We start from the raw sequence: 25855 nt of genomic DNA, 5'->3' as shown, positions 1-25855 counted from the left end.
GTGCATACCGTGGAGGCCACTGCATAGGCTATTTGAAGCCACCAGCAGTGCCAATGCACTATGAGAGCTATGTCTCATTTCCAAAAAATAGATGCCTGCCTGGCCATCAAATGATGTAGATGTTGATTCCCATAGGGAACCTAAAATATTTGTCCCGAATGAGCAAATTTATAATACCAATATAATGGTCCATTATTGGACATTATAAATTTTCCAGCTAACTTATTCTTGGTTGCCTGCGTTTCGCCCTCGTGTGCTAAGTTAGGCTCGTCAGTTGGGACTTAGCACACCACCCAAGACGCAAGGCTAGTGCATACCGTGGAGGCCACTGCATAGGCTATTTGAAGCCACCAGCAGTGCCAATGCACTATGAGAGCTATGTCTCATTTCCAAAAAATAGATGCCTGCCTGGCCATCAAATGATGTAGATGTTGATTCCTATAGGGAACCTAAAATATTTGTCCCGAATGAGCAAATTTATAATACCAATATAATGGTCCATTATTGGACATTATAAATTTTCCAGCTAACTCATTCTTGGTTGCCTGCGTTTCGTCCTCGTGTGCTAAGTTAGGCTCGTCAGTTGGGACTTAGCACACCACCCAAGACGCAAGGCTAGTGCATACCGTGGAGTTTTTTTTTTTTTTTTTTTTTCGGGGGGGCCCCCGAAGCCTGCTCCCCCCGCGTGACCATCGACTCAATCTACATGGCCTCCGACATGCTATTAGTTCTAAGAAGAAAAAGATAGCAGGGAGGAGTGGAAGTGTGATACTACAGGAGTATCTGCCTGTCCCCATGCTCAGCATGCTACCAGGCCAGATGTGGTGGTGGGTATAAATAGTGGTGTAATCAGGTAGTAAGGGTCAGGACAAAACCACATAGGCGGAAATAGAAAGGTGCCTACATGTAAAACCTGACATTTTGTAGATAGCACATGCAAGGATGTGGTTCTGGAGAGGTCCAGGTAATTGTGTTAGTTGGGAATAGGTATCATGCACAGTCATAAGCCTATTCCTCGCCATTCCAGTTATTCAGGGGATCAGTCCTTCTGGGCACTGCTGTGACTAGCGCGGGCCGTGCCGGTTGCCGAGCCATGCGGCAATAGCCACTAGTGCCTGCCGCACCGCCCGACCCCCTTGAGGTCCCTCGTACCCAGTCTCCAATCCCGGAGAATGAGGCCAAGCCCGCCGAGGTGGGGACCTGCTGGATGGTTGTGGGACATGGCGCCGGGCCTCCTTCCTCACTGCCCGCGCCATGGCCCGGTAGACAGGGCAACTGCGATGGGAGGCCGGGTGGCCCCCCGAGCAGTTGGCGCACACCGGCGCCTCCCTAAGTGCTGCGCAGGCCGTGTAGTGGTGATCACCACCACAGCGGTTGCACCTCACCTCGAGCCCACAGCTGACCTGACGGTGGCCCCACCTCAGACAGCGGAAACACTGCAAGAGCTGTTGAGGGGGACGTTCTGTTCTCACCTGACTGCCGCTACCTGCTGAGGTCCTCTCCTGGTTGGCTCCTCGGCTGACTGCTGTCCTGGGAGCAGTCTTGGGTTGCGGCTGGGCGGCCATCTCCTGATGGGCCGGCGTCGCCTTCTGCTTCCTGGTCCGGCGTCTTCTTCTTCTTCCCGGGCGTGTCTTCTCGGCAGGGGAAGAGGCCGCGTCCTGGTGGCCCTCCTCCCGGCCTGGTGACCCCGGGGTAGCTGGTGGTTCCGCTGCGTCGCCGTCTTCTTCCTTCTCCAGGCTGGCGGCGGCGGCGGCGGTCGGTGCTAGCACTCGACTGCGTTCCCTGTCCTGTGGGGCGCACATCGAGGTCTGCAGCTCGACAGACATGCAGGCAGGCTGTGCCTGGGCAGCAGCATCAGAACACCAAGGGGCGTCCTTCTCCACTGCCGTGCTGCCATCCACCATCGCGGGCGCTCTCCTGGTTTGCGCCCGGGTTACAGGCCCCTCCTGGTAGGCCTGCGTCTGCGACCACTTTGCCTTGGTAGGTTGGCGACGATCCTGGTTGGCGGCCTTGTTGGTCTGCGTGTACTTCGTAAGGTACAGCTTTCCAACTGGGGTCGCGCCGCCGTCGTCCTCGTTCCTCGGCTCCGTCTGTGTGGCAGTCTCCTGGCTACCGTTGCCGGTAGTGTAGTTCCTCTTGCCTGGTATTCGGGTGACCTGAAAGTAAGCAGAGAAGCTCCTCTCGTAGCGGCTGATCTGGCCTGGGTCCGTGGGGCGAATAATTATCGCCCAGTTCTCGATGTTCTCGACGGCGTCGGGGGAGAGCTCCTTCCCTGTGGCCCCCTCGAGCCTCGTGAGGAGCTCAATGATGAGGTAGGCCTTCCTGTAGGTGTCCTCCCCAGGTCGGTACTGCACCAGCAGCGCAGGGGCGGCGTGGTTCAGCGGGACGGTCCTGTGGTCGACCCAGAGAACAATCTCCCCTACTGCGTCCTTGAAGTTCTCTGGTAGGTCTTCTCGAAGTTCCATCATCCCTGTCGCTTCCTGAAATAAAATCCTGAAAGAGAATAGCACTAAAAAGTGCTTCCTGACAGTGCTCGTACTGTGTACTTAAAAGTACAGACAGTAGATAATGCTCTTTCGGAGATGTACTAACAAGTACAGCTGCCTGACTAGTACTGGGAAAGTACAGAGCGCCTGGCGAGGAGAGAGAGAGCGAGCGAGAGGAACACGTCCTTCCACTACGGCTGTCGAACTCGTCCTCGATCCACGGTATGCACTAGCCTTACGTCTTGGGTGGTGTGCTAAGTCCCAACTGACGAGCCTAACTTAGCACACGAGGGCGAAACGCAGGCAACCAAGAATGAGTTAGCTGGAAAATTTATAATGTCCAATAATGGACCATTATATTGGTATTATAAATTTGCTCATTCGGGACAAATATTTTAGATTCCCTATGGGAATCAACATCTACATCATTCTTCACTAGAGTCAATTTCCTAGTAAGTTCCTTCAATTTCTCCTTACTTCAACAGCCATTTCTAACTGTATTACTTTCCAACTTAGAAGGAATATACTTAAACATTACCTGCTCTAGGCTGCCTTAATTTATTGAATGGTTAAAATATTGCTGATTGATCCACTAGAAGGACTGGAGTTTTTCCATTGAAGGGCATCATTTGGCTTCTGTTTCTGCTGTTGATGATTTCTGCTTAATCCAAGGTGGTTTGCATTTTATTTTACACCCAAGTGAAAGGACTGGAATAATTTTCCTTTAAAGACATATTTCTGCTTAACAGAGGATTTATTTAAGACATGCCTTACTTCTTCTTCTTCTTCTTCTTCTTCTTCTTCTTCTTCTTCTTCTTCTTCTTCTTCTTCTTCTTCTTCTTCTTTTAAAAAAAAAAATTAAAAATACATTATGCCCAACTAAGGAGTGCGTGTGAACTTGTTTAGAACAATGTTTCTTCTTGTCTTCCATAAATCTCTTCATCCTTCCACTGTGCTTCTTTTTGCGTTCATTATTATTATATCATCATCTTCATTATTATTATAACTATCTTTGTGAGGGTGTACGTTCTAGGATTGGTGTTAGTGACTCACGATATGCTATAGCTCAAAACAAATCCAACAGTTCACGAGAAAAGGTCTGTACGTTGCACTGCTTTGGATGCACAGCACATCAAACCAGCTCAAGGAGTTCAGTGGAGCATTGTCTCTCTCACTGTTACTTCAGCATGTGTCAAGTCTGCTCAAGGTTCCAGGATTAAAACAGAACTTTGTTGATATCTAAGGGAAACTGTTTGAGACCTTTAGCAGTAGATTAACCAATGTGTAAAAAATATTTTAAATTTCTTTCTAACACTTTTGAGGCTTTTCTCACTTTGAAGACTCATTACCTTCATTATAAGGGTTATTTTATACATAGAACAGACTGTTCATTTCCTCAAAGAACTCATCTGTAAAATGCTTGGTAATTCAGGCTGTATCATAATAATGACTGGTGCACGTTAGGCATGCATGCAATAATACCACTCTAATATAAAACAATAGAGAACATGAAGAATAAAGTTACAAGTAATGATTTTCTTTGCCATATTTACATTTTTTCTAATGTGTATAAATTAATTTAAAAAGTATAACTTATTTTATTGTTTCTGTTCAGTTTGTTACCTTGAGGGACCTCCTGGTTACCTGATAAAATTTGAAGTGAAACGACAAAGAATGCCATAGAAATAATATGTATAAAGTATTTTCAGCTTATCCCATTTATTTCTTTGCTTGCTAGTGTCACATTGGCTCTTTTTGGAATTAAAGCTAGATGCACTTTCTGACACCATGTGATTTCAGGTGAGAATTTCACCCCCACAGTCACCTCATTTCGAATCTTTATCATCAGGCTGGAGTGTCAGCATCTAAAACAAAAAATAAGGCATTTTAAATAAAAACTAATAGACAATCCATGAAGTGGGGAAACTATATTATTAATATACTATGCCATTTCCTTGGAATTTTCAAAATTATAAACAGAGAAGAAATTTAATTTGTGTTATGACAATTTCAGCCAAACAGCCACTCTTCAACCAGTGTTGAGAATTGGAGCGACAGCTGCCCTGTGTGTTGTATGGCCAACTTCAAGAGTAATCAAGAGATGGTGACACACATAGAAGAGCACTTCAATCAAAAAGGCAGGTTTTTACCATGTAAAAGTCAATACCTTGAATCTAGTTTTTATAAAATTATTTCTTTGATCCTGAATACTTTCAATGTAGGTGCATAAAGTGAATATTTAATTTATTAAGCTGCCTCCCAATGGACTTAGTATACCCTCATGACAATATTAACATTAAAATTATAATAACATACATCTTACATAAATACATCATCATTATAGACCAGTATGTCTTTCAGCCTTCAATCTGCAAGCCTATGTAAATTTACTAAACATCGCCACAATCCTCTATTTGCAACTAGTGTTGTGGCCTCATTTAGTTCTATATCTCTTATCTTTAAATCGTTACAAACCGAGTCTAACCATTGTCGTCTTGGTCTCCCTCTACTTCTCGTACCCTCCATAACAGAGTCCATTATTCTCGTAGGTAACCTATCCTCCTCCATTCACTGGTTTTCTAGAGAAGTAGCTACCTTCCCTAGTTTAATTTACAAAGCCTTAAAAATCCTCTATCACATAAGAACATAAAAGATGAACTTAATTACATAAAAGATTTGGCAAACATTAATGGGTATAAACCAGGAACTATTAACAATTTAATCAACAAAATAAAACACAAATTAACAACAGACCTCATCCCTGACAGATCCAAAAATCTAATTTTATTACTTTCACTTACACCAATCCAGACATTTACCAAATTTCGAACCCCCTAAAAAACCAAACAAAAAGAACAAATAACACCAACCAAAAATTATTTTTCAATCATAACACAGTCAATTCAAATAATAGCATTTACTCAGGTTCAGGCATTTACAGACTCACTTGCATCCAACGTGGCATCTCGTACATCGGACAAGCTGGCCGCAGCTTTCACACTAGATACTTAGAACATTCTAATGCCTCCAAACACAATAAATTTTCAGCTATTAGCTCTCACATGAAAGAAGCGTTTCATCATTTCACTACTATAGATAAAGACCTCACTATTATTAACACATTGCTGACCGGATGCTTGAGCTTGTCACATACCCTGTGGACCGGACATTTTTCTCCTAAGCATACTAGGGTGCACTTGATTATAAAAATGTACATAGATATTAAACCAGTCAATATTTTATCTTTAAAGTTGGTAGTGGTACTCTCCAATGCCCCTAGTAGTAGTGGATCTGCCTTTACAAAACAATCTTCAGCGTCAATTCCTAACACATCATTAATGTTTACATCGTTGTCGTCGTCAGAATCACTTGAATAAATAAGTACACTAGGTAAATTACGGAATGTAGAGGCTTGAATATCACTTCCACTATCACTCTCACATTCAGTTTCCACTAATTCATTAGACTATTTCCATTTGAACGACCATCGGCATGTAATTCTTCTAAAATATCATCGTCAGCTAACACCGTATTCCATCTTGTCATTGACTGAACCGGCGGAAAGAAAGTCGACGTTTCGAAACTAAATCAAAGAATAAAAAAGGCCGTGAATAAAAGAAAAGTGGCGGAAATACATCTACGATTTATTCTACTCAATGTGCACGTCCGATATAGTTCAAGATATGGTCAAGAGATGTCACAGGAAGACCGAAAACAATGTCGTGAATAAAACCGAGATTTCTCGGGGCCCGTCACCTACCGCTGGCGAGCGTACTACGAGATTTCTCGGGGCCCGTCATCCATGTGTTAAAAAAGTAGGTAAAGGAAAATTAATGAACGAATTCGAAAACATCTATATATTTTTAGACCAATATTACAACAAAAATTCAAACCCTAACAATATTATTGAAGTCAAAAACCCATTATACGAGATTTTTACCAAAATTGGTGCAATCACTAAACTATAAACATAATAACTTGATAAACAACCTAAAATTATCATTTTCCAGGACCCCTCCCACTTTAGGAAACAAAACTCCCTCCCCATCCCACAAGCCAACCGCATCCAATAACACATAAACTTAACGCCCTGCCCCGCCCAACCCACCCCCACCTCCACACCCTCCCCCGCCAATCTCACATCGGTATAACACTAGAAGCACAAATATGTCATTCAAACGCTACCATAGCAACTAATTAACATTACAACAGTTGAAAAGATAAATGAAATCACATGCAACATATTTTCTTCAACTCACCTCATCTTTAACAAAATTAACATCACTGCTGTCGAAGGGACATAACACCACAAGCTCTACTCAACCACGCACATTTCGCTTTTGACTTTTAATACAAGAAGCTACAACCACGTCTACCAGCTAATTATAAATATAGCTACGTATCTGACTAGTACTTGTCCATGCTCCTAAGTGCTTCAAGAAGTTTGTCGTCTTATCTTTTCATATAAAATTAACAACTTCAACAGACAAACAAATTTGAATTTTAATTTAACTACCACTAAGAGTGACTTTTATCCTAAATATTAAGCTATTATAAGCTCCTTATGCCATCTCCAGAATAAGGCACCATATTTACCAGATTTCATTTCAATGCAGCAATTTACGTATTCTTTTTGAACTTTTAACTAACTCCTTGTCACCACATTTTTAAAAAACAAGACAATGTCATAAGAGTACTTGTAACTGCTATATTCTACTTGCTAGTCATTTTATACACATTTGTAGCTAAAACAGTATCCTCTTATTCATATTTTAGACCTTCGTTAAAAACTACGTATAAGAACACTCAGGATCCTGATCTATCTTTCTTTCAGGTATGAGATTTTTAGGCTGATGATGCCCTCATTATGGGCGAAACATGTCCCTATGTGTAATATGTTAAGAACTATTTCTTAAATTTAAAAAAAAAAAATCTCTTTATGTATTGAACAGGTGGAATTTATAATCTAGTATTATTATTTGACTTCACGCCTTGTTAGTCGTTAACATTAAAAATTAAATAATTGAAAAAGAGGTTCAACCTATTCAATACATAAGAGAAAGAAATGTAGTGATTACATTCTTATTTAATAGTAACTATAAATGGGACCGGTTTCGACCCTAGTCCAGGTCATCGTCAGCCATAAAAACATGTAAAACAATGCATATGAAAAAGAAAAAGATTAAGTGAACTCTGGATCGGTATAAGATGAAACATAAATTAACGATGGGGGTAGAAATTGTGAGTCACTTAAAAGAAAACGGTACATAATATTAAGAATGGTAGTATGGCACACGCAAAGATAGGTGAAGTCTCACAATGTTTATGAATATTGGAGAACGGTCAAATGGGTCAGTTTCCACACTCTGTCAGGCACAAAGTCACAACACTATCAAACAACATATGAAGATCATAAATAACTTGAAGTCGCAGACGAATAGATTTGTAGAAGCGAACCGCCAGCTCACGGTGATCAGCGCAGCACATTCAAGGTCATGCGCTGCGGTCTCGAACGCCAAAGTAGAATGGAGAATATCCTGAAGGTCCAGTATTTGTCTCGGTTGCGGGAAGTTAAGTACGTATATATAGAAATATACAACGCAAATCAGTATAATTGAATGAGTAATTGTGCTCCTGCTAAGTTTTTGGAAAACAGTTGACTTGAAAAAACAATTGTAAAGAGAAAAAAATATAGTAAAAAGCGCAATATCAGAAAACAAATAAAAACTTATATGCACAGTGTGCTATTTTTTAAATTGAAAAAATTTAGGTCATGATTGAAGTAGTCGAAGTTGGCGCAAGACAAAAGTTAAAATTTGAAAGAGGAGAACCGAAATGAAGGTAGATGATTTTTTTTTAAATAGAAAAGGTAGAATAAATTAATAGAGGAAGAGTGATAGTGAAATAAGAGAAAGAATAAAAGAAATTGAAGTTAGATGGTGTTGAGGAAGGATAAGATAGGGAAATGAAGGAGGGGTAGTTTAGGGTGGGTTAGGAGGGTGGGTTATTGGAGGTAGAAAATGTGGGTGGGAACTTTGTAAGGCATGGAAAATAGAATTGGGGTTTTGGAATTTGGAATTTTTGAAAAGAAGAATTAGGAAGTCAAAAAGGATGTTGGGTTTTTCAGAAATGTCGTTTAAATTGAAATTAGGGTTGAAGTACTGGTCAAGGTGGATAAAGCAATTTTCAGTAATGTTTAAGAGGGGGCCTTTGTTAATAATTTTAAGTATATTCATGTCATTGTCAATACTGGTGAAACTATGCTTGGAGTCTTGTATGTGCTGTCCTATGGCAGAGAATCTATTGTATTTAATGGCGTTGACATGTTCAGAGTACCTGGTATTGAAGTTGCGGCCAGTTTGTCCGACGTAGGAGGAATTGCAGTTGTTGCATTTGAATCTGTATACACCAGATTTAGAAAAAGCATTAGACTTATTTAGAGATTTAGAGTTGTGTAAGATATCAAGATTTCTATTGTTAGTTCTAAAAGAAATTTTCATGTTATGTTTTTTAAAAATATTAGTTATTTTATAAGCATCCTGAGTGAAAGTGAAGGTGGAAAAAGCAGTTGGTTTTATTGTGTCTTTAGATAAAGTGGTTTTTGGACGGTGTTTGAATTTGTTGATGATGCGGTTTATGAAGGAGTTGTTAAAGCCATTGAATTTAGCGATGTTGCGGATGGTGTTTAATTCATTATTTAAATCTTTTTTGGACATAGGGGTGTTGAAGGCACGAAAAATTAAGCTGTTATAAGTAGCACGTTTATGAGCTTGGGGGTGCGAAGAATCTTGTCTTATTGTGGTTGCTGTTTGGGTTGGTTTTCTGAAAATTTTGTAAGATAAAGAAGAAGGATGTCTAGTAATAGTTAGGTCCAGAAAATTAAAAGTTTGGTTGTGTTCTAATTCGAGGGTGAATTTAATGTTAGAGTCTAAGTTATTGAGATGAAGAAGTGTAGAGGCTGCGGTGGTTGATTCCTCATTTAATATTACTAATGTGTCATCGACATATCTGGCCCAAAAGAGGATGTTGGAGAAATTATTATTATTATTATTATTATTATTATTATTATTATTATTATTATTATTATTATTATTATTATTAACTCTTGTGTTTTCTAAGAAGTCGAGGTAAATTTCAGCAAGAATGCCAGACGCTGGTGAGCCCATAGCCAAGCCATCTTGTTGATAAATGGTGTTGTCAAAGGTAAAATAATTATTGTTGAGAACTAATTTTAAAATAGACATGAAGTCTTGAATTTCAAGTTTACTTAGGTTACTGAATTTGTTTAGGTTGTTTATAATGGGGAATAATTTTGAAATTGGAATACTAGGGTACATGTTCACAATGTCAACACCATCTAACTTCAATTTCTTTTATTCTTTCTCTTATTTCACTATCACTCTTCCTCTATTAATTTATTCTACCTTTTCTATTAAAAAAAAATTCATCTACCTTCATTTCGGTTCTCCTCTTTCAAATTTTAACTTTTGTCTTGCGCCAACTTCGACTACTTCAATCATGACCTAAATTTTTTCAATTTAAAAAATAGCGCACTGTGCATATAAGTTTTCATTTGTTTTCCGATATTGCACTTTTTACTATATTTTTTTCTTTACAATTGTTTTTTCAAGTCAACTGTTTTCCAAGAACTTAGCAGGAGCACAATTACTCATTCAATTATACTGATTTGCGTTGTATATTTCTATATATACGTACTTAACTTCCCGCAACAGAGACAAATACTGGACCTTCAGGATATTCTCCATTCTACTTTGGCGTTCGAGACCGCAGCGCATGACCTTGAATGTGCCGCGCTGATCACCGTGAGCTGGCGGTTCGCTTCTACAAATCTATTCGTCTGCGACTTCAAGTTATTTATGATCTTCATATGTTGTTTGATAGTGTTGTGACTTTGTGCCTGACAGAGTGTGGAAACTGACCCATTTGACCGTTCTCCAATATTCATAAACATTGTGAGACTTCACCTATCTTTGCGTGTGCCATACTACCATTCTTAATATTACGTACTGTTTTCTTTTAAGTGACTCACAATTTCTACCCCCATCGTTAATTTATGTTTCATCTTATACCGATCCAGAGTTCACTTAATCTTTTTCTTTTTCATATGCATTGTTTTACATGTTTTTATGGCTGACGATGACCTGGACTAGGGTCGAAACCGGTCCCATTTATAGTTACTATTAAATAAGAATGTAATCACTACATTTCTTTCTCTTATGTATTGAATAGGTTGAACCTCTTTTTCAATTATTTAATTTTTAACGTTAATACTTTCAATACGGAACAATGAAATTTTTATCTTGTTAGTCGTTTTCGATAGCAGTCAGTATGGTACTTAGGAGATGCTTGTTAGTCTTGGTTGCTTCTTGTTCTTGTTGTTATTAAACAATTTTTTGAATATTAGGTTCGCTTATGTCATGACCTAAAGACCAAAACGTTTTTGCTAACTTAGTCAGTTTTGAATTTAAATCCTAGATCTGAGGTAGAATTTTATGATAGTGGCAGATTTAAAGTACATTTCATTTTCAGTTCTAATTAAAAGCCAAAGACACCAGAATGGTCTCATATTGTTAAAAGCAATAATTCACTGGAATGTGCTGTTAGAGATGGAACGTTGTGAGAATCTTTATGCCGTAGGAATTAAGAGTATCCCATCTGTAGGTACCACAGTCCCTCTCCTATCCATTTCCATATTTACCTATTAGGAGAGCAATGACTTAATAGATAAGAGCATGAGTAAGAGAGAGAGTTGAAAGAAAACGTTATTGGCTGTTCTCTGTGGTAAAGGATCAACATTTTTAGGTGTATGTCAATGTTTTGTAGATGTAGAGAATTTGTGATTATCTGTTAAATGGTGCATTCTGTATGATAATGAATGAATGTATGTTTCAATGTGTAGACCACGCTCCAGGGCTTTACCCCATCACACCAGACATGTCCTGTGACCGCATGCTAGCTCGCGAAATCGAGAAACGGGAACGTGAAGTGCGTAGATTGCGTGAAGAACGAGAGTTTGAGATGCTGAGAGTAAGTGGACATTTTATCTTCCATATTATTATGTAGTTCCTTGCTGTGTATTAAGCTCACCAAAATCCATTACTGGTATACTTGGGGACAAAACATGGCGAAATCACCTCACACAACTACTCTCCAGCGGTGGAATAGAGTGTATTAGCGGATTATAGGATGTACTACGTCTAGTGTAGCCGCTGTTGCCAAAGGATCTCTTACAACTCGTTAACTCAGCAGAGTGCAAGGTGTGATTGACTGCTAGCTTTCAGCTCGCTTCCGGAACTGTGGCCGTCATATTTTGTCCCCAAGTATATTTGATTTTTATGAACTGAGCATAAGATACTACAAGTAAAAGTAAGTACTGTTTCCTCTGGTAATTCAAAGTTCAGTATTTGTACTTAAATATGTAAAATTTGCGTTGATTAATTTTGTTATAACAAGTATTGTAGAAATATATTTGCAGGATAGTTTCATTTTGAGGTGTTGTTGGAGTGGTATTATAAGGAAGTTAGGAAAACACCTTTGTTTGAATAAATCACATACCTGGGAGCTTAATCCAGCAGTCAAGCTAGCAATAAAATCCATACATGAATGGACGTTAAAAGCACTTGTTTCCTTTTATTGTGTACATTGGTAGATTATTAAATGTGAAGCTAATAATAACATTTTTACAGTTTTTTGTAATATAGCCATCCTTTTGTTTGTTATGTGCTCATCACCTTGCTGAACAATACAAACTATAATAATAATAACAATAAAAATAATAAAGTTATTCGAGAATAGCACAAAAATCTGAGTAATGAAGGTGTTGAGAATGGGACGAGGCTAGGTTGTAAGAGCAAGAACCTAACAATTGATTGCTTAGCCTTTGCAGATCATCTGGCGATTTTTTCTGATTGATTTGACACAGCCAAAAACCAAATAAACCAACTTCAGAGGCAAGCGGCTAAGATAGGTCTCCAGATTTCATTCGAGGAAACACGGTTCATAACAAACATCAAGACAGCTCACAGAAATCAGGGCAAAATAAACTGATTCATCAGTGAATGAGTGGATGAGCCCAACTTAGCACACTGGGACGAAACGCTGACAACCAGGAATGAGTTAGCTTGAAAATTTATAATGTCCAATAACGGACCAATTATATTGGTATCATAAATTTACTCATTCGGAATAAATATTTCAGGTTCCCTATGGGAATCAATATCTTATCATAAATGGTATGTTCCGAGCTGTCAGTGGAAAGATGGCATGAAATGACATCAGTAGCCGAATAAGTTTGAGTGGTGTCTTTAAAAGTAGGAAAGATCACAATATGAAGAAATTTCTTTGCAATCATTTAAGAAAAGGCTAGGAAAATAACAAACAGGGCATCTGCCACCTGGGCGACTGCCCTAAATGCAGATCAGTATTGATTGAACACAACCACAGACTGGTAAAATGTGCCTGCAGCTCTCATCGTCGCTATAAACTGAAGGTAATGGATCAGTGTGATTTGATCAGATGTGCAGGATGCCTCGCAGACGTGTGCGAGAACTGTACCATCAAATGAGGGAGTTTGAAAGAGGGTACATTATTGGCATGAGAGAACGTGATGCATCCATCTAGGAAATTGCTGCTCGTGTGGGGCGAAGTGTGTCGGCAGTGCAACAAATGTGTACAGAATGGTTCACAGAAGGTTGTAGAACACAGCGAGATGAGTCTGGTCGCACCACCCAGTCCCCCCTCCCAAAATAGACGCCTTATCCGAATGGCATTGTAGGCATTGCGTCTTCCTCTGCTCTGGCGCAACAGTGGAACAGTGTAACACATCATACACTATCAGGAGTGACACTCCGTTTTATTATGTTCTGGGTTACCGGCGTGTCGCCTACTTCTCTGCCTACCTTTGACTAATGTGCATAAACATGCTAGACTGCAATGGTGTATGGAACTACCTCAGTGGGGACATGGAATGGCAGCAGATAGTGTTTTCGGAGGAATCCAGGGTCTGTTTGTTGGAAAATGATGGCTGCAGTTTGGTTCCCCTCAGACAGGGGGAGAGACATCATATTGACTGCATTCACACAAGACATATAGCGCCAACTCAAGACTTCATGGTATGGGATGCTGTTGGGTACAGCCACAAATCACAGAGTTGGTGCATGTCCAGGGCACTGTGACCAGTTTGATCTATGTGAACGACATCCTGGGACTCGTAGCCATACCCTTTGTGCACGACACCCCAGACGCCATATTTCAGCAGGACAATATGCGACCACATGCTGCTGCATGAACACATACCTTCTTGTTGTCACAGGATGTCAGACTGTTGTCCTGATCCACCAAATCACTGGACTTGTCGCCAATCGAAAATGTGTGGGATATGGTGAAACGATGGGTGCGATGCTGTGACCCAGTGCCCAACCACCAAAGAGGAACTGTGGAACCAGGTGAATGCAGCATGAATGGCTATACCCCAGGACGCCATTCGCACATTATACGCATCGATGCCATCACGCATGGAACAAGATATCAATGTCCATGGAGAACCCAGAGCCTACTAGGCAACAGAATACTTGCTGAACCTAGGTGACTGGAATGCTAATCGTTTCTGCAAAAAAAAAAAAACTAATGATCTTATCCTCTGAATATGAACTCCCTTTCAGGTTCCCTATGGGAATCAACATCATCATCTGATGGCCAGGCAGGCATCAGTTTTTGGTAATGAGACTAAGTCTCACATAATGCATTGACACTGCCGGTGGCTCCAAGTAGCCTTTCCACGGTACGCACTAGTCATGCGTCTTGGAGGTGTGCTATTTACCAACTGATGAGCCCAAATTCACACACTGGGGTGAAACGCTGGCAACCAGGAATGAGTTAGCCGGAAAATTTATAACGTTCAATAATGGACCAACTGTTTTGGTATTATCTCTAGTTTCTCAAAGACTGTATGAAATAAGCTAAATCTTATTTCTATGTTCATTAGTTTTTATACAATATATATATATTTATATAAATGTCTGCATTTTCAGAATGAGGGCTGAAAAGAATTCTTGTAATTCTGAGGAAAACCTGCATTTCAATATGGGTGGGAGAGGGTTAATCCACACCCTTAAACTATAAGGATAAATGAAACCCTCATCAATTTTCTTACTACATCAGTGCAACTATGGTGTACCAAGATCGTCCTGAAAACACCTGGCAGTAAATTGTCGTAATATTCATACGAGTGCACTGGCAATCATTGTATTGGCCTGCCTTACCCAACATAATTGCAGCCTTAAAACCTATTTATTTATTTATTATTATTATTATTGTTGTTGTTGTTGTTGAAATGAAACAAAACAAATTGTCACCAAAAACACATACACAAAAAAGAACCTTATCGATTGCAGCAAAATTTAAGACATTATAAAACACTCACACAGCCAGAGGTGACATATGCGAGTGAAACTATTTTTAAACTACTAATACAGCTGAAACTGATAAAATACTTAAGATAGAAAGAATAATAATCGGATTGTGTACAAATAAACAATATCAAGTTAAATGCCATTCGAGAATAGCTTCAAATAACACATTTCATAAGAACATCGAACCAGTATTGAGCACAATTAGAAAGAAGCCCATCTTTTTTTTTTTTTTTTGACATCTTATTAGAACACCGGAAACTAGAATTAGTAGAAACATTATGGAATAGCTACCAGGATTAAATGATCTCAAGAACAAACCAGACAAAACTAAGATTGTCAACAAAGCAAAATTAATAAAAGGGCAAAAGGATGTCAGCATCTGAGAGGGTGAAGAAATAATGAAAGCATAGAAAAGCTAAATGTAATTGACTGGAGTGGTCCTATATTAAAATGTTAGTTACATACAGTTACAATTCATCAAGCAGTATGAAAGGTTTGTGAATAAACTATGGACCTCCAAAATTCTCTATTTGCAGCTGGCTTTGTGATCCGTTTTAGTTCTACACTTCTTGTCTTAAAATCATCAAAAATGAGTCTAACCATCATCAGCGACTTGGTCTTTCTCTGCTTCTCTTACCCTCCATGCCGGGTTGAGTGGCTGAGACAGTTGAGGCACTGGCCTTCTGACCCCAGCTTGGCAAGTTCGATCTTGGCTCAGTCGGGTAGTATTTGAAGGTGCTCCAATACGTCAGCCTGGTAGATTTACTGGCACGTAAAAGAACTCCTGCAGGCCGAAATTCCGGCACCTTGGGGTCTCCGAAAACTGTAAAAGTAGTTAGTGGGACGTAAAGCAAATAACATTACCGTCTATAGATGAATCCATAATTTGCCTAAGTAATCTGTCCTCTAACATTCATGTCAAATGAGCCTCATGTGGTGATGAATAGTCATCATCGTCATCGTATTCTGTAATCCAGATCCTTCGCTGGTTAATTCTTCTAGTCAAGGACTGGGTGCCTTTCATATTAATACACATTTCCATCTACATCCATCACACTACCAACCAACACAGGAACTCGTAATTGTGAATACATCTCTCCTCAAAAGGTTGGCATCAGGAAGGACATTTAGCCGTAAAATTGGGCCAAATCCACTCACCAAATGCCGACCCTAAGAAATTGGATAAAGAAGAAGAAGGAGGAGGAGAGGATCGTATCCTGTAGTCCATTTGTGATGTCTAGTATCTGGTAAGCTATAAACTGGTTATCGTTATTTCATGGAATTCCATGGGAGTATTTGTAGAAAAGAAAAAAAAACAACCTAATATCTCAAATTCAAAACTCCAGCTCAGAAACACTGGAAAACATGGCCTGTGAAGAGAAGTTTTTAATAGGAGTGTCTTGTATTTTATTAAATGTTATGAATTAGAAAAACATTGTAAGAAAATGTTCTCATTTATTTATTATTTAGCATCTGACTTAAATAAAACACAAAACAGTGGGGAATAAACAATAAAATAAGTTCATGATGGCCACTTTCCATCAGCCCTTATAAATTACAGTCCAGGTTCTTGAGCCATTCTGCTACATCAGATATGGCATCAATAAAATCTTGTCTCTCGCCTGGGTAACACCTGATAGGACACTCAATGGCAAAGTGGTAGATGGACTGTTATTCCCACAGTTAAAGGCAGCTGATAGTTTCCAACCTCATTTATATGCCAAAGACAACACAGCATCCATGACTAGTGCGTATCCAGTTTAATTGGGCCCATAACTGACGGGGTAGCTGGAATCCCTTTTTTTTTTTTAATTGTGCTGTTTGACTTGTTGCTATTGTGGGGGTGGTTTGGTGGACCATTCTTCATTCCATTTCTGCTGTAGTTTGAAGTTGTTTACTGAGTGAAATAATCCTGTTGATATTGGTGGATTTCTTGAAGCTATTCGGTGATGTAATATGATCTGAGATATCAGCATTGATTGGTAACTGTGGGGTGGACATGACTTTTTTATATTCTCGGATTAAGCTGTTTTGTGCCCTAAGATGTGGAGGAGCAATATCACAGAGAGTTGAATGTCAGTCTTCCTAACATGGCAGCTGTTATGCTAAGCTGGTGCACAATATTCAGCCACGGAGTAACCTAGGCCAAGTGCAGTTGTCTGGAGGAATGTTGATTTATATATGATTTAATCTGACACTAAAATATGCTTGCTATAAGAGACAGAATAATTCACAAGTGATTTACATGCATTTGTAATAAATTTCGAGCCATAGGTTCTTAGTGAAGTTTCAAGTGCTGTGTGAAAGTCTATTTTATTTTACGTTGCAAGTAAAGTCAAATTAAATGATTTTTATGTTCAAGTGCTTCTGTGATTTCTATTCTGTTCAAGACACCTATGGAATTCTACCTAACATGTTGACCAGCTGGATAGATGCACGTTTTTAGGACTGAACAGTTTAAAAGTAAATTAAAACTTTGCATTGCTTTCTATGAACATGCTTTGCAAAAATAATTGTACATTTTTATCAATGCATTGGAAAATTCTGTTCTCCAACTTGCACTCTATTCAATAACTCATGAAATTATCATTAACAAATGATTTCATGATTACTGTAGTAATTCACTTATTGAAAACACTTTGTAACTCATGACGTTCTTCCAATATGCAGGCTCAATACGGAATGGACAATCAGGGAAACTTCAGAGAGCAGAGCTTGACCAATATGCAGAAAGCTGTGTATGCAGGGGAAATGTCTGTGGCGGACTACTACGAAAGACAAATTGAGCTCAGAGCTGCAGAAAGTAATGGAGTAGATGATGGCAGCTCGTGTACGAAGGGTGAGTTCCTTGTTAATGTATGCATATGGCTTCACTTCTCTTTAGTTGTTCAGATTCAGTGGTTATGCCATCTGCAAGCCATATCTCTTCTGCCTACCCCCTGTGGGTGGGGGACACAAACAAATACTGTAATACACCCACGGTATGCCCTGCCTGTCATAAAAGGTGACTACAAAGGGTGACTGAGGCATGGAAATGGATTGTAGCTTTTGGTACCATGTTGTTACACCATGTGGATGGCAGGGGCTGAATACATCCGCAGGTAATCCCTGCCTGTCGTAGAAGGCGACTGAAAGAGTTGTGACTATCGGTCCTCTCTTTATTTTATATATTTTGTTTGAGGGTTATTGTAGATGGAATCAAAATTTGATTGTGCTGCTTTGGGAGAGGCCTCTCACATGAGCAATTACGCTCGAAAACCCAGACGGTATCCTCAGCCATGTACTCAGCAGTAGTATCTGCCTAACAATGCAGGTCCACGCTCAGCCGAATACCGGAAGGACATATGATTATTAATTCTTTTTTTTAAATCTATGCTTATCTCTCTGTATTCGCTATGGGGTACATGCTATTGCAGGTGATTTGAAGAAGGGAGTCTTGTGCTCATTGCCTCAATCAGCTCGTATTAGGCATTGTCCAACGTCAGACCCCAGGCAGTGCCTGCTGCAACCAGCTGGGTATTGCCTTGTGGTTCAACTACAGAGGCCCCTGATCGGACTGGGTGGCATTCAGGGAGGATGATTTTGGGCACAGCATTGAAACTTCTCAAATCTGCCCAGGGTGGTCCTCCACCCTAGTCTTTAAATTTTTATTCCCTCAGAGGAGCAACCCCGCTGGAACAAGTGCAGAGTGAAAGCATGGGATCCAGCTTCCCTGGTTGCAACCAGAACGATGTGCAAGATTTCAAAGTCATGAAGTCTATCGTGTTCAGTAGACGCATTGAAAGTGTGTATGGCGAACTTGAAGACTTAAAGAAAATGCTCAGTGGTAAAAAACATTTAAGCTCTTTAGGCCTTTTTAATCGTGAAATTACCAGCAGTTCACCCCATTGTAGCAATGGGTTCATCAGTTGGATTGCTACATCTGGTGGCTAGTGCACCGTTGACACACCAGTACAAGCATCCGGTGCGCTAGGGGAAGCATGTGTCTCCACTTGTACAGGGTTATTCTAAATGATTTTTTCTTTTTGAAAATGTGGAAAACTTGCAATTTTTATTGTTGCAATAACGGTTAGACAAACTCTCAAAGTTTTGTTTTGCATCAACTATAGTACATAAGTTACCACCAGATGGCAGTAATAGCAGTGTTCAACAAAATGGCAGTTAGCAATAAGGAGAAAGCTTTTTGTACTCTTGAATTTCATCAACACCGATCCGTTACCAGACTCCAGCGCCATTTTAGGACAAAATTCGGGAAGGAGCCTCCTTCCGACAACTCTATTCACAGATGGTATGCACAATTTGTGGATACAGTTGTTTGTGCAAAGGGGAAAGCAGTGGGCATCCCGCTGTGTCAGAAGCGGATGTGAATCGGATTAGGGGCATGTATCACCGTAGTCCTAAGAAATCGACTACGAGATGTAGCAGGGAACTGCAAGTTCCTCAAACTACAGTATGGCGTGTGTTACGAAGGCGCCTAAAGGTAAAGCCATATCGCCTACAATTGCATCAAGCTCTAATAGCTAATGATAAAGCCCTACATTTTAACGTTTGCATGGCACTGCAGGAACAGATTGAAGATGATGATGGTTTTCTTGACAGAGTAGTTTTCAGTGATGAAGCTACTTTTCATGTAAGTAGAAAGGTAAACAAACAAAACGTTTGCATTTGGGGTGCAACGAACCCCCATTGTTATGTGAAATATGTGCGAGACTCTCCTAAGGTGAATGTGTTCTGTGCCGTTCCAAACATGAAGGTCTGTGGCCCATTCTTCTTCAATGAACAGACAGTAACAGTGCTAACTTATCTGGACATGCTCACAAAATGGCTGTTACCCCAGTTGAGTGACGACAGGGATGATTACGTGCTGCAACAGGATGGTGCACCACCTCATTTCCACAGGGAGGTTACAGCATTTTTAAACCAAGAACTTCCACAACAATGGATGGGACGTGGAACAGAAGGTGATCTGATGCTCTTACCCTTTCCACCACATTCACCAGATCTTACACCATGCGAACCCCCCTGTGGGTGGGGGCGGTAGAATAACACCCACGGTATCCCCTGCCTGTTGTAAGAGGCGACTAAAAGGGGCCCCAGGGTCTCTGAACTATGGAGCGTGGGTTGGCGACCACGGGGCCCTCAGCTGAGTCCTGGCATTCCTTCCACTTACTTGTGCCAGGCTCCTCACTTTCACCTCCCATGGTCAACTCTTGTTCATTTCCGACCCCGACGCTATTAGGTTTGCGAGGGCTAGGTAGTCTTTCATTTTCACGCCCTTCGTGGCCCTTGTCTTCCTTTGGCCGATATCTTCATTTTTCGAAGTGTCGGATCCCTTCCATTTTTCCCTCTGATTAGTGTTATATAGAGGATGGTTGCCTAGTTGTACTTCCTCTTAAAACAATAATCACCACCACCTTACACCATGCGATTTCTTCCTTTCTTCTTGTGAGGATATGTTAAAGATAAGGTATTTGTTCCTCCTCTACCGATGGAAATTCAGGAAGTGAAGCAGCTCATCCAAGCCGCCTTTGAAAGCATCACTGCTGCCATGTTGACTCGTGTGTGGGAAGAGATGGACTATCGAGTAGATGTGTGTAGAGTGACACAAGGCGCAAATATCAAGCATTTGTAATGTACTATGTATGTCAAAATAACTTTGAGTTACAGTACACAATAAAACAAGATTCATATTCCTACGTTAATTGCACTGTGAGTTATGAATTTTTGTAACCCCGACAATCATTTAGAATAACCCTGTATAAATGCCTGCATTGTCCTATAAAGGAGCCTTGTAATGGTGTCTCAACGGTGCACTAGCCACCAATGTCTTGGAAAGGTGTAGCAACGACTATCCACCTATTCAATACTTGGCAGGTTCGATCCTGGCTCAGTCCGGTGGTATTTGAAGGTGCTCAAATACGACAGCCCCGTGTCGGTAGATTTACTGGCACGTAAAAGAACTCCTACGGGACTAAATTCCGGCACCTCGGCGTCTCCGAAGACCTTAAAAAGTAGTTAGTGGGACGTAAAGCAAATAACATTATTATTATTATTATTATTATTATTCAATACTTTTTGTCCACTTATATGTGGTTTCAAGTACAGTAGAAGTCCGCTATAGTGAATACGGAATATAATGAAACTCCGTTATAGCGACGACTTTTTTCTGTCCCTTCAAAATTCCTACATTAAACTATGTATCGTTCTTCGGTTACAGCGAGAATCCTACCACTGGCGCACCTGTTATTACGAGCGATTAAGCTTGCGCGAATTTTTCCGTTACCCGATATTTATGCACCCCAGCGATGATATTGCATGCGATCGATTACGTTTGGCATCGTTTCCTCGCTATGTGCACTAGCGATTTTTCTCGTAGACATTCGAAGGCGATTTATTATTTATAAATTTCATTTTCCATATTGACAGACTCAAAGTATAGATAAGAAATGTGTTTTTCCACCATTCAATAGACAATTTATTTTAATAGATTAAGCTAGTACCGGTTTCGGCTCTTTAACGGCCATCATCAGCTAGTACATGTTTTGTTTTAGCCATTAGACAATACACAAGTTGTTATTGTATTAGGCATCTGGATGTCTAATGGGGGATGGAATAATAGCATATAATTAAATTATCAGTGGTCAGGTTAAAAAGTTATAAATAGAGCATGAGTATGTAGACCAGTACGCCAACCCCAATCATAACATTAATGATATTAATGAAAAAACCAGCATTATTTTTGACAAAGCCATTCCGATATTAAAGAATGATTATCTCAAAATAGTAAACACACGCTCTAACAAACCAACGAATCACAAGCCTGACCCCGCCCCTACTTCTCCAACGGCCACTCCTTCTTCCCCTCCACCTACATTCCCCTCCACAGCTAATATGAGCCCCAGACTCACTCGCAGTAGAACACAACAAGCCTTCAAACACATCAGCACAAGACTTCCACAACAACTATAGTAAGTACTCTTTCCATACACACACTAGGCATTCCTTCATGCACACACTACCGACATACTTATATCACTTTATCTTTACGGACTACAAGAACAAACATAGACGAGAGAAGTGTTACCACCGACTACTTCTAAATACATGCTCGAGACCTGCTGTTTGCTGTATTGAAACTTGCCATAGTATATCACAAGTTGAGATATATAACATAACGAAATTTCATCATGACAAAGGCCCACAACAATAAGACGTACACTAGTTTCAAAATGTCCTCGAAGATTACCCTACGCAACTAAAATCAACATTACTTAGAAGGATCTGCACAGAAGACAGAAGAATGAATCCATATAACATAAATTGAAAAATTTTAACAAGTGTCTACCTATACGTACAATTTTAATGTGTTGAAACTTTTTAAATGTTATATATTGTGACCTGTGTGTTTTTAATATGTTTTACATACTCATGCTCTATTTATAACTTTTTAACCTGACCACTGATATTTTAATTATATGCTATTATTCCATCCCCCATTAGACATCCGGATGCCTAATACAATAACAACTTGTGTATTGTCTAATGGCTAAAACAAAACATGTACTAGCTGATGATGGCCGTTAAAGAGCCGAAACCGGTACTAGCTTAATCTATTAAAATAAATTGTGTATTGAATGGTGGAAAAACACATTTCTTATCTATACTAATTCGAAGGCGATGTCGGAGTCGATTAGTAATATCTGTCGACTGCTGTTCCATAAAGAAAATTTGAAATGAAAGAGAACATATTTTCGTAATAAATGCGTAAATAACGTGTCCGATAACGGTTGTTAACTCGTTAAAAATTAAGGCTGACTAAACGACCACTTAATTTTGAGGCTAAATACTGCAATTAAGTAAGAATGGGATACACCTCGAGGTATGGCAGAGTGCTTAATTGATTTCAGAGGTTAGTTTATCTTTTGTCGCGTCTGGTTAAATTACGGAAAGGCTATTATGAAAATTTATAGCGAGAAAGGTAGGCTATAATTTCTCTACTGGTGCTTGAAGTGTGTTTTAATCATACGTATAGTACGGTTAAGTTAGGATACGTGACGCTGTTTGAATAAGAAAACTGAAACGTTTGCAACAAAATGTGATATATCATCTTCGGTACGGTATAGTTTTCTCACTTTGTGCATTTGCGAGCTCTCTCGTTGACATTCAAAGGCGATGTTGGAGTTGATTAGTAATACCCATCGACTGCTGTTCTCTAAAGAAAATTCGAAATGAAAGAGGATAACACATTTTCATAATAAATGCGTAAATAACGTGGCCAATAGCAGTCGTTAACTCGTTAAAAATAAAGACTGAAGTAAACGATATCTTAATTTTAATGTTAGGGGCCTATATACGGAAATTAAGTAAGAATGTGATACACCTCAAGATATGGCAGAGTAAATCACTGATTTCAGAGGATATTTCATATCTTCTCGCGGCTATTTACATGTAAATTTTTCGCGAGGAGGTTATTTCTCTACATGCGTTTCAAATATGTTTTCATGATAGGCTACATATACGGTTAGGTTAGGTGACGCTGTTTGAAGAAGAAAGCTGAGGTGTTTGCCACAGAAATCTCTGGAGTGATACCGTATTTCTCAGAATCCAAGACTTTTTTTTCTCAGAATCTCATGCGAAAAGGGTTGTTGTATTCGGGGTCTAACAGTAAGTTAATGGATACCACTGGCAACTACTGCGGTAACCACGCTGCTTCTTTTCACACGTGCACAGAACTCGTTGACAATAAACGACCGCCTCTTTACTGCACATCGCTAACCACGACAACCAGTTGTACAGAGCCTGTGTGTTTCTCAGATCTGCAGAATGGCATCAAAGCATGCGACCCTTCATGGCTACTCAGTGGCAGTCATAACGCGTCTATTGTACTTGACACTTAGTAAAATTAAGGTTTACAGACAGCAGGAATATTTTCGTGATGGATAGTCGTATTGTAAAGATACGTGGAAAAGGTATTGCCGGCAATTTCAAGTTGTTTGTTAAACACTCGGAAATGTAGAATAATTGTGCAGCCGCAAGAAAATACGGCATTGGCCTAACTAAAGCCAATATTTGGCGCTAGCGTGAAGACAAAGAGCTAAAAAAAAAATGCGTACTGTACAAAAAATGCATTCAGTGGTCAGCACTTAAAGAAGTCAAAGATGATATTTTGAGGTATGTGCACGAAAAACGCAAGGACGGAATGGTCATACCGTGGCGCAGTAAACTACTTCGTTGACTTTCAACGTTCACGATTAGGCCTATACATCGATAGCCGGTGAATTTGGCCAAACCCAACAAGCAAGACGTGCACGTAGTGGCAGCCGGTTATATCTGACAACAAGGTATTCATATGAGTTTACAAACTTCTTTTTTTAAGCCTGATTTAATTTTTTTGAAAGAAAAAGTGGGGTTCATCTTGGATTCGGAGAAATACAGTACTTTTTTCAGAATGAAATTAAACATACACTTTCAAGTAGTATCGGATTACGAAAAATAACAAACAAGTAAGCCGTTGTGTGGATATCATCTGCGGAAACACAAGTTTTTAACAAACTGATTGCTGTTTCATACCGATTTTAAAGTGCATGAAGGGTTTTCCGACTTTTATACATAAATCGGATATAACGACAATCCGTTATAGTGAGTAAATTTTTCGATGTTATGAATTCTCGCTATAACAGACTTCTATTGTACATACTAACACTTAACTTTTTCGGGACATGTTTCGCCCTTTCTATAGGGCATCTCAGCCTTAATACAATCTTTAAAATATTACACATGAATATGAAAAAAAGAAGCTAGAAAATTAACCTTGTGACCTTATTACTTAAAATATTGGTACACATAATGTGAAAATGGAATACATTTCATTAAATCATGATAAAATGTCAGTGGAGCACTGTCTATGCTCATTCTAAAATCATTTGGTCCGAGACTAAAACTTCTTCTTATATAAATTTTGAAGTTCTAATAAAATGGTTCAATTAATTTGTCTGTTATTTCTCCTAATGCGATAGTACATACATTTTTTCTAACAAAATAAAATTTATATGAATCAATTTTGCTCTGAACAAAGTTCTCCTTGAGTGAATTGTAATTTACTTGATTTAATGTGCAAATTTTGCACATTGTCATCATCATCATCATCATCCTAAACCATCTCCAGTTTCCCGGGTGTGGTATATGAGCCTCCTCCATCTCATCCTGTCCTTGTACCATTCTTCCTCCACCAACTTGTCCCAATCATGACCTCTCAGCATTACATCGCTCTTAACTAAATCTATCCATTTCCTTCGTGGCCTTCCCACGGGTCGTCTTCCTTCTACCTTTCTGTCAAATTCCTTCCTTGCAGTTCTGTTTACTGGCATCCTCTTCATGTGACCAAACCACTTCAGTCTTGATATCTGAATCTTATTTAGGAGAGAATTGTCTATTCCTACTTCTTCTCTAATTTTCTCATTCCTAATCTTGTCTTTTCTGGTTTTCTGGATCATAGTGCGTAGGAATTTCATTTCAGCTGCCTGAAGTTTGGAATTATCTCTATTGGTCAGTGTTGTGGTTTCGAGACTGTATGTAAGAATTGGTGTATAATAGGACTTGTACAATGTCATTTTTGTTTTCATGGGTATTTGCCCATCCCACAGCAGGTGTCTTACCTGGTGGTAAAATTGTGCTGCCTTATTGATTCGATTGTTCACCTCATGTTTTGCTAGGTTGTCATTTGATATAACGCTACCCAAGTATTTGAAAACTGGAACGCTGTCCAGTTGAGCTTCATTTAACATGACTATTGGTTCTGCTCCTTCCCCATACACTTTCATCACCACCGTCTTGGTCTTGCTGATGTTTAAACCATATTTCTTAAACTCCTCATTCCAGCTTTGTATTCTCTCTCCCAATTCATCTTCTGAGTCACTCCAGATCGCAACATCATCTGCA

General features: G+C 39.6%; 1 protein-coding gene across 1 annotated transcript in view; it reads left to right on the top strand.

Moving 5' to 3' along the window:
* Positions 1-25855, top strand: part of LOC136858772 (zinc finger-containing ubiquitin peptidase 1) — a 175788-nt gene that overhangs the window by 60579 nt on the left and 89354 nt on the right. Inside the window, exons 3-5 of the mRNA XM_067138564.2 lie at positions 4501-4624; positions 11407-11534; positions 17588-17756. Coding sequence (XP_066994665.2) covers positions 4501-4624; positions 11407-11534; positions 17588-17756 — 421 coding nt within the window. The remainder of the gene's footprint in view (positions 1-4500; positions 4625-11406; positions 11535-17587; positions 17757-25855) is intronic.

Source organism: Anabrus simplex, chromosome 1, assembly GCF_040414725.1.
Source record: "Anabrus simplex isolate iqAnaSimp1 chromosome 1, ASM4041472v1, whole genome shotgun sequence".
Classification (NCBI taxonomy): domain Eukaryota; kingdom Metazoa; phylum Arthropoda; class Insecta; order Orthoptera; family Tettigoniidae; genus Anabrus; species Anabrus simplex.
This window is presented reverse-complemented; position numbering and strand designations above follow the sequence as displayed.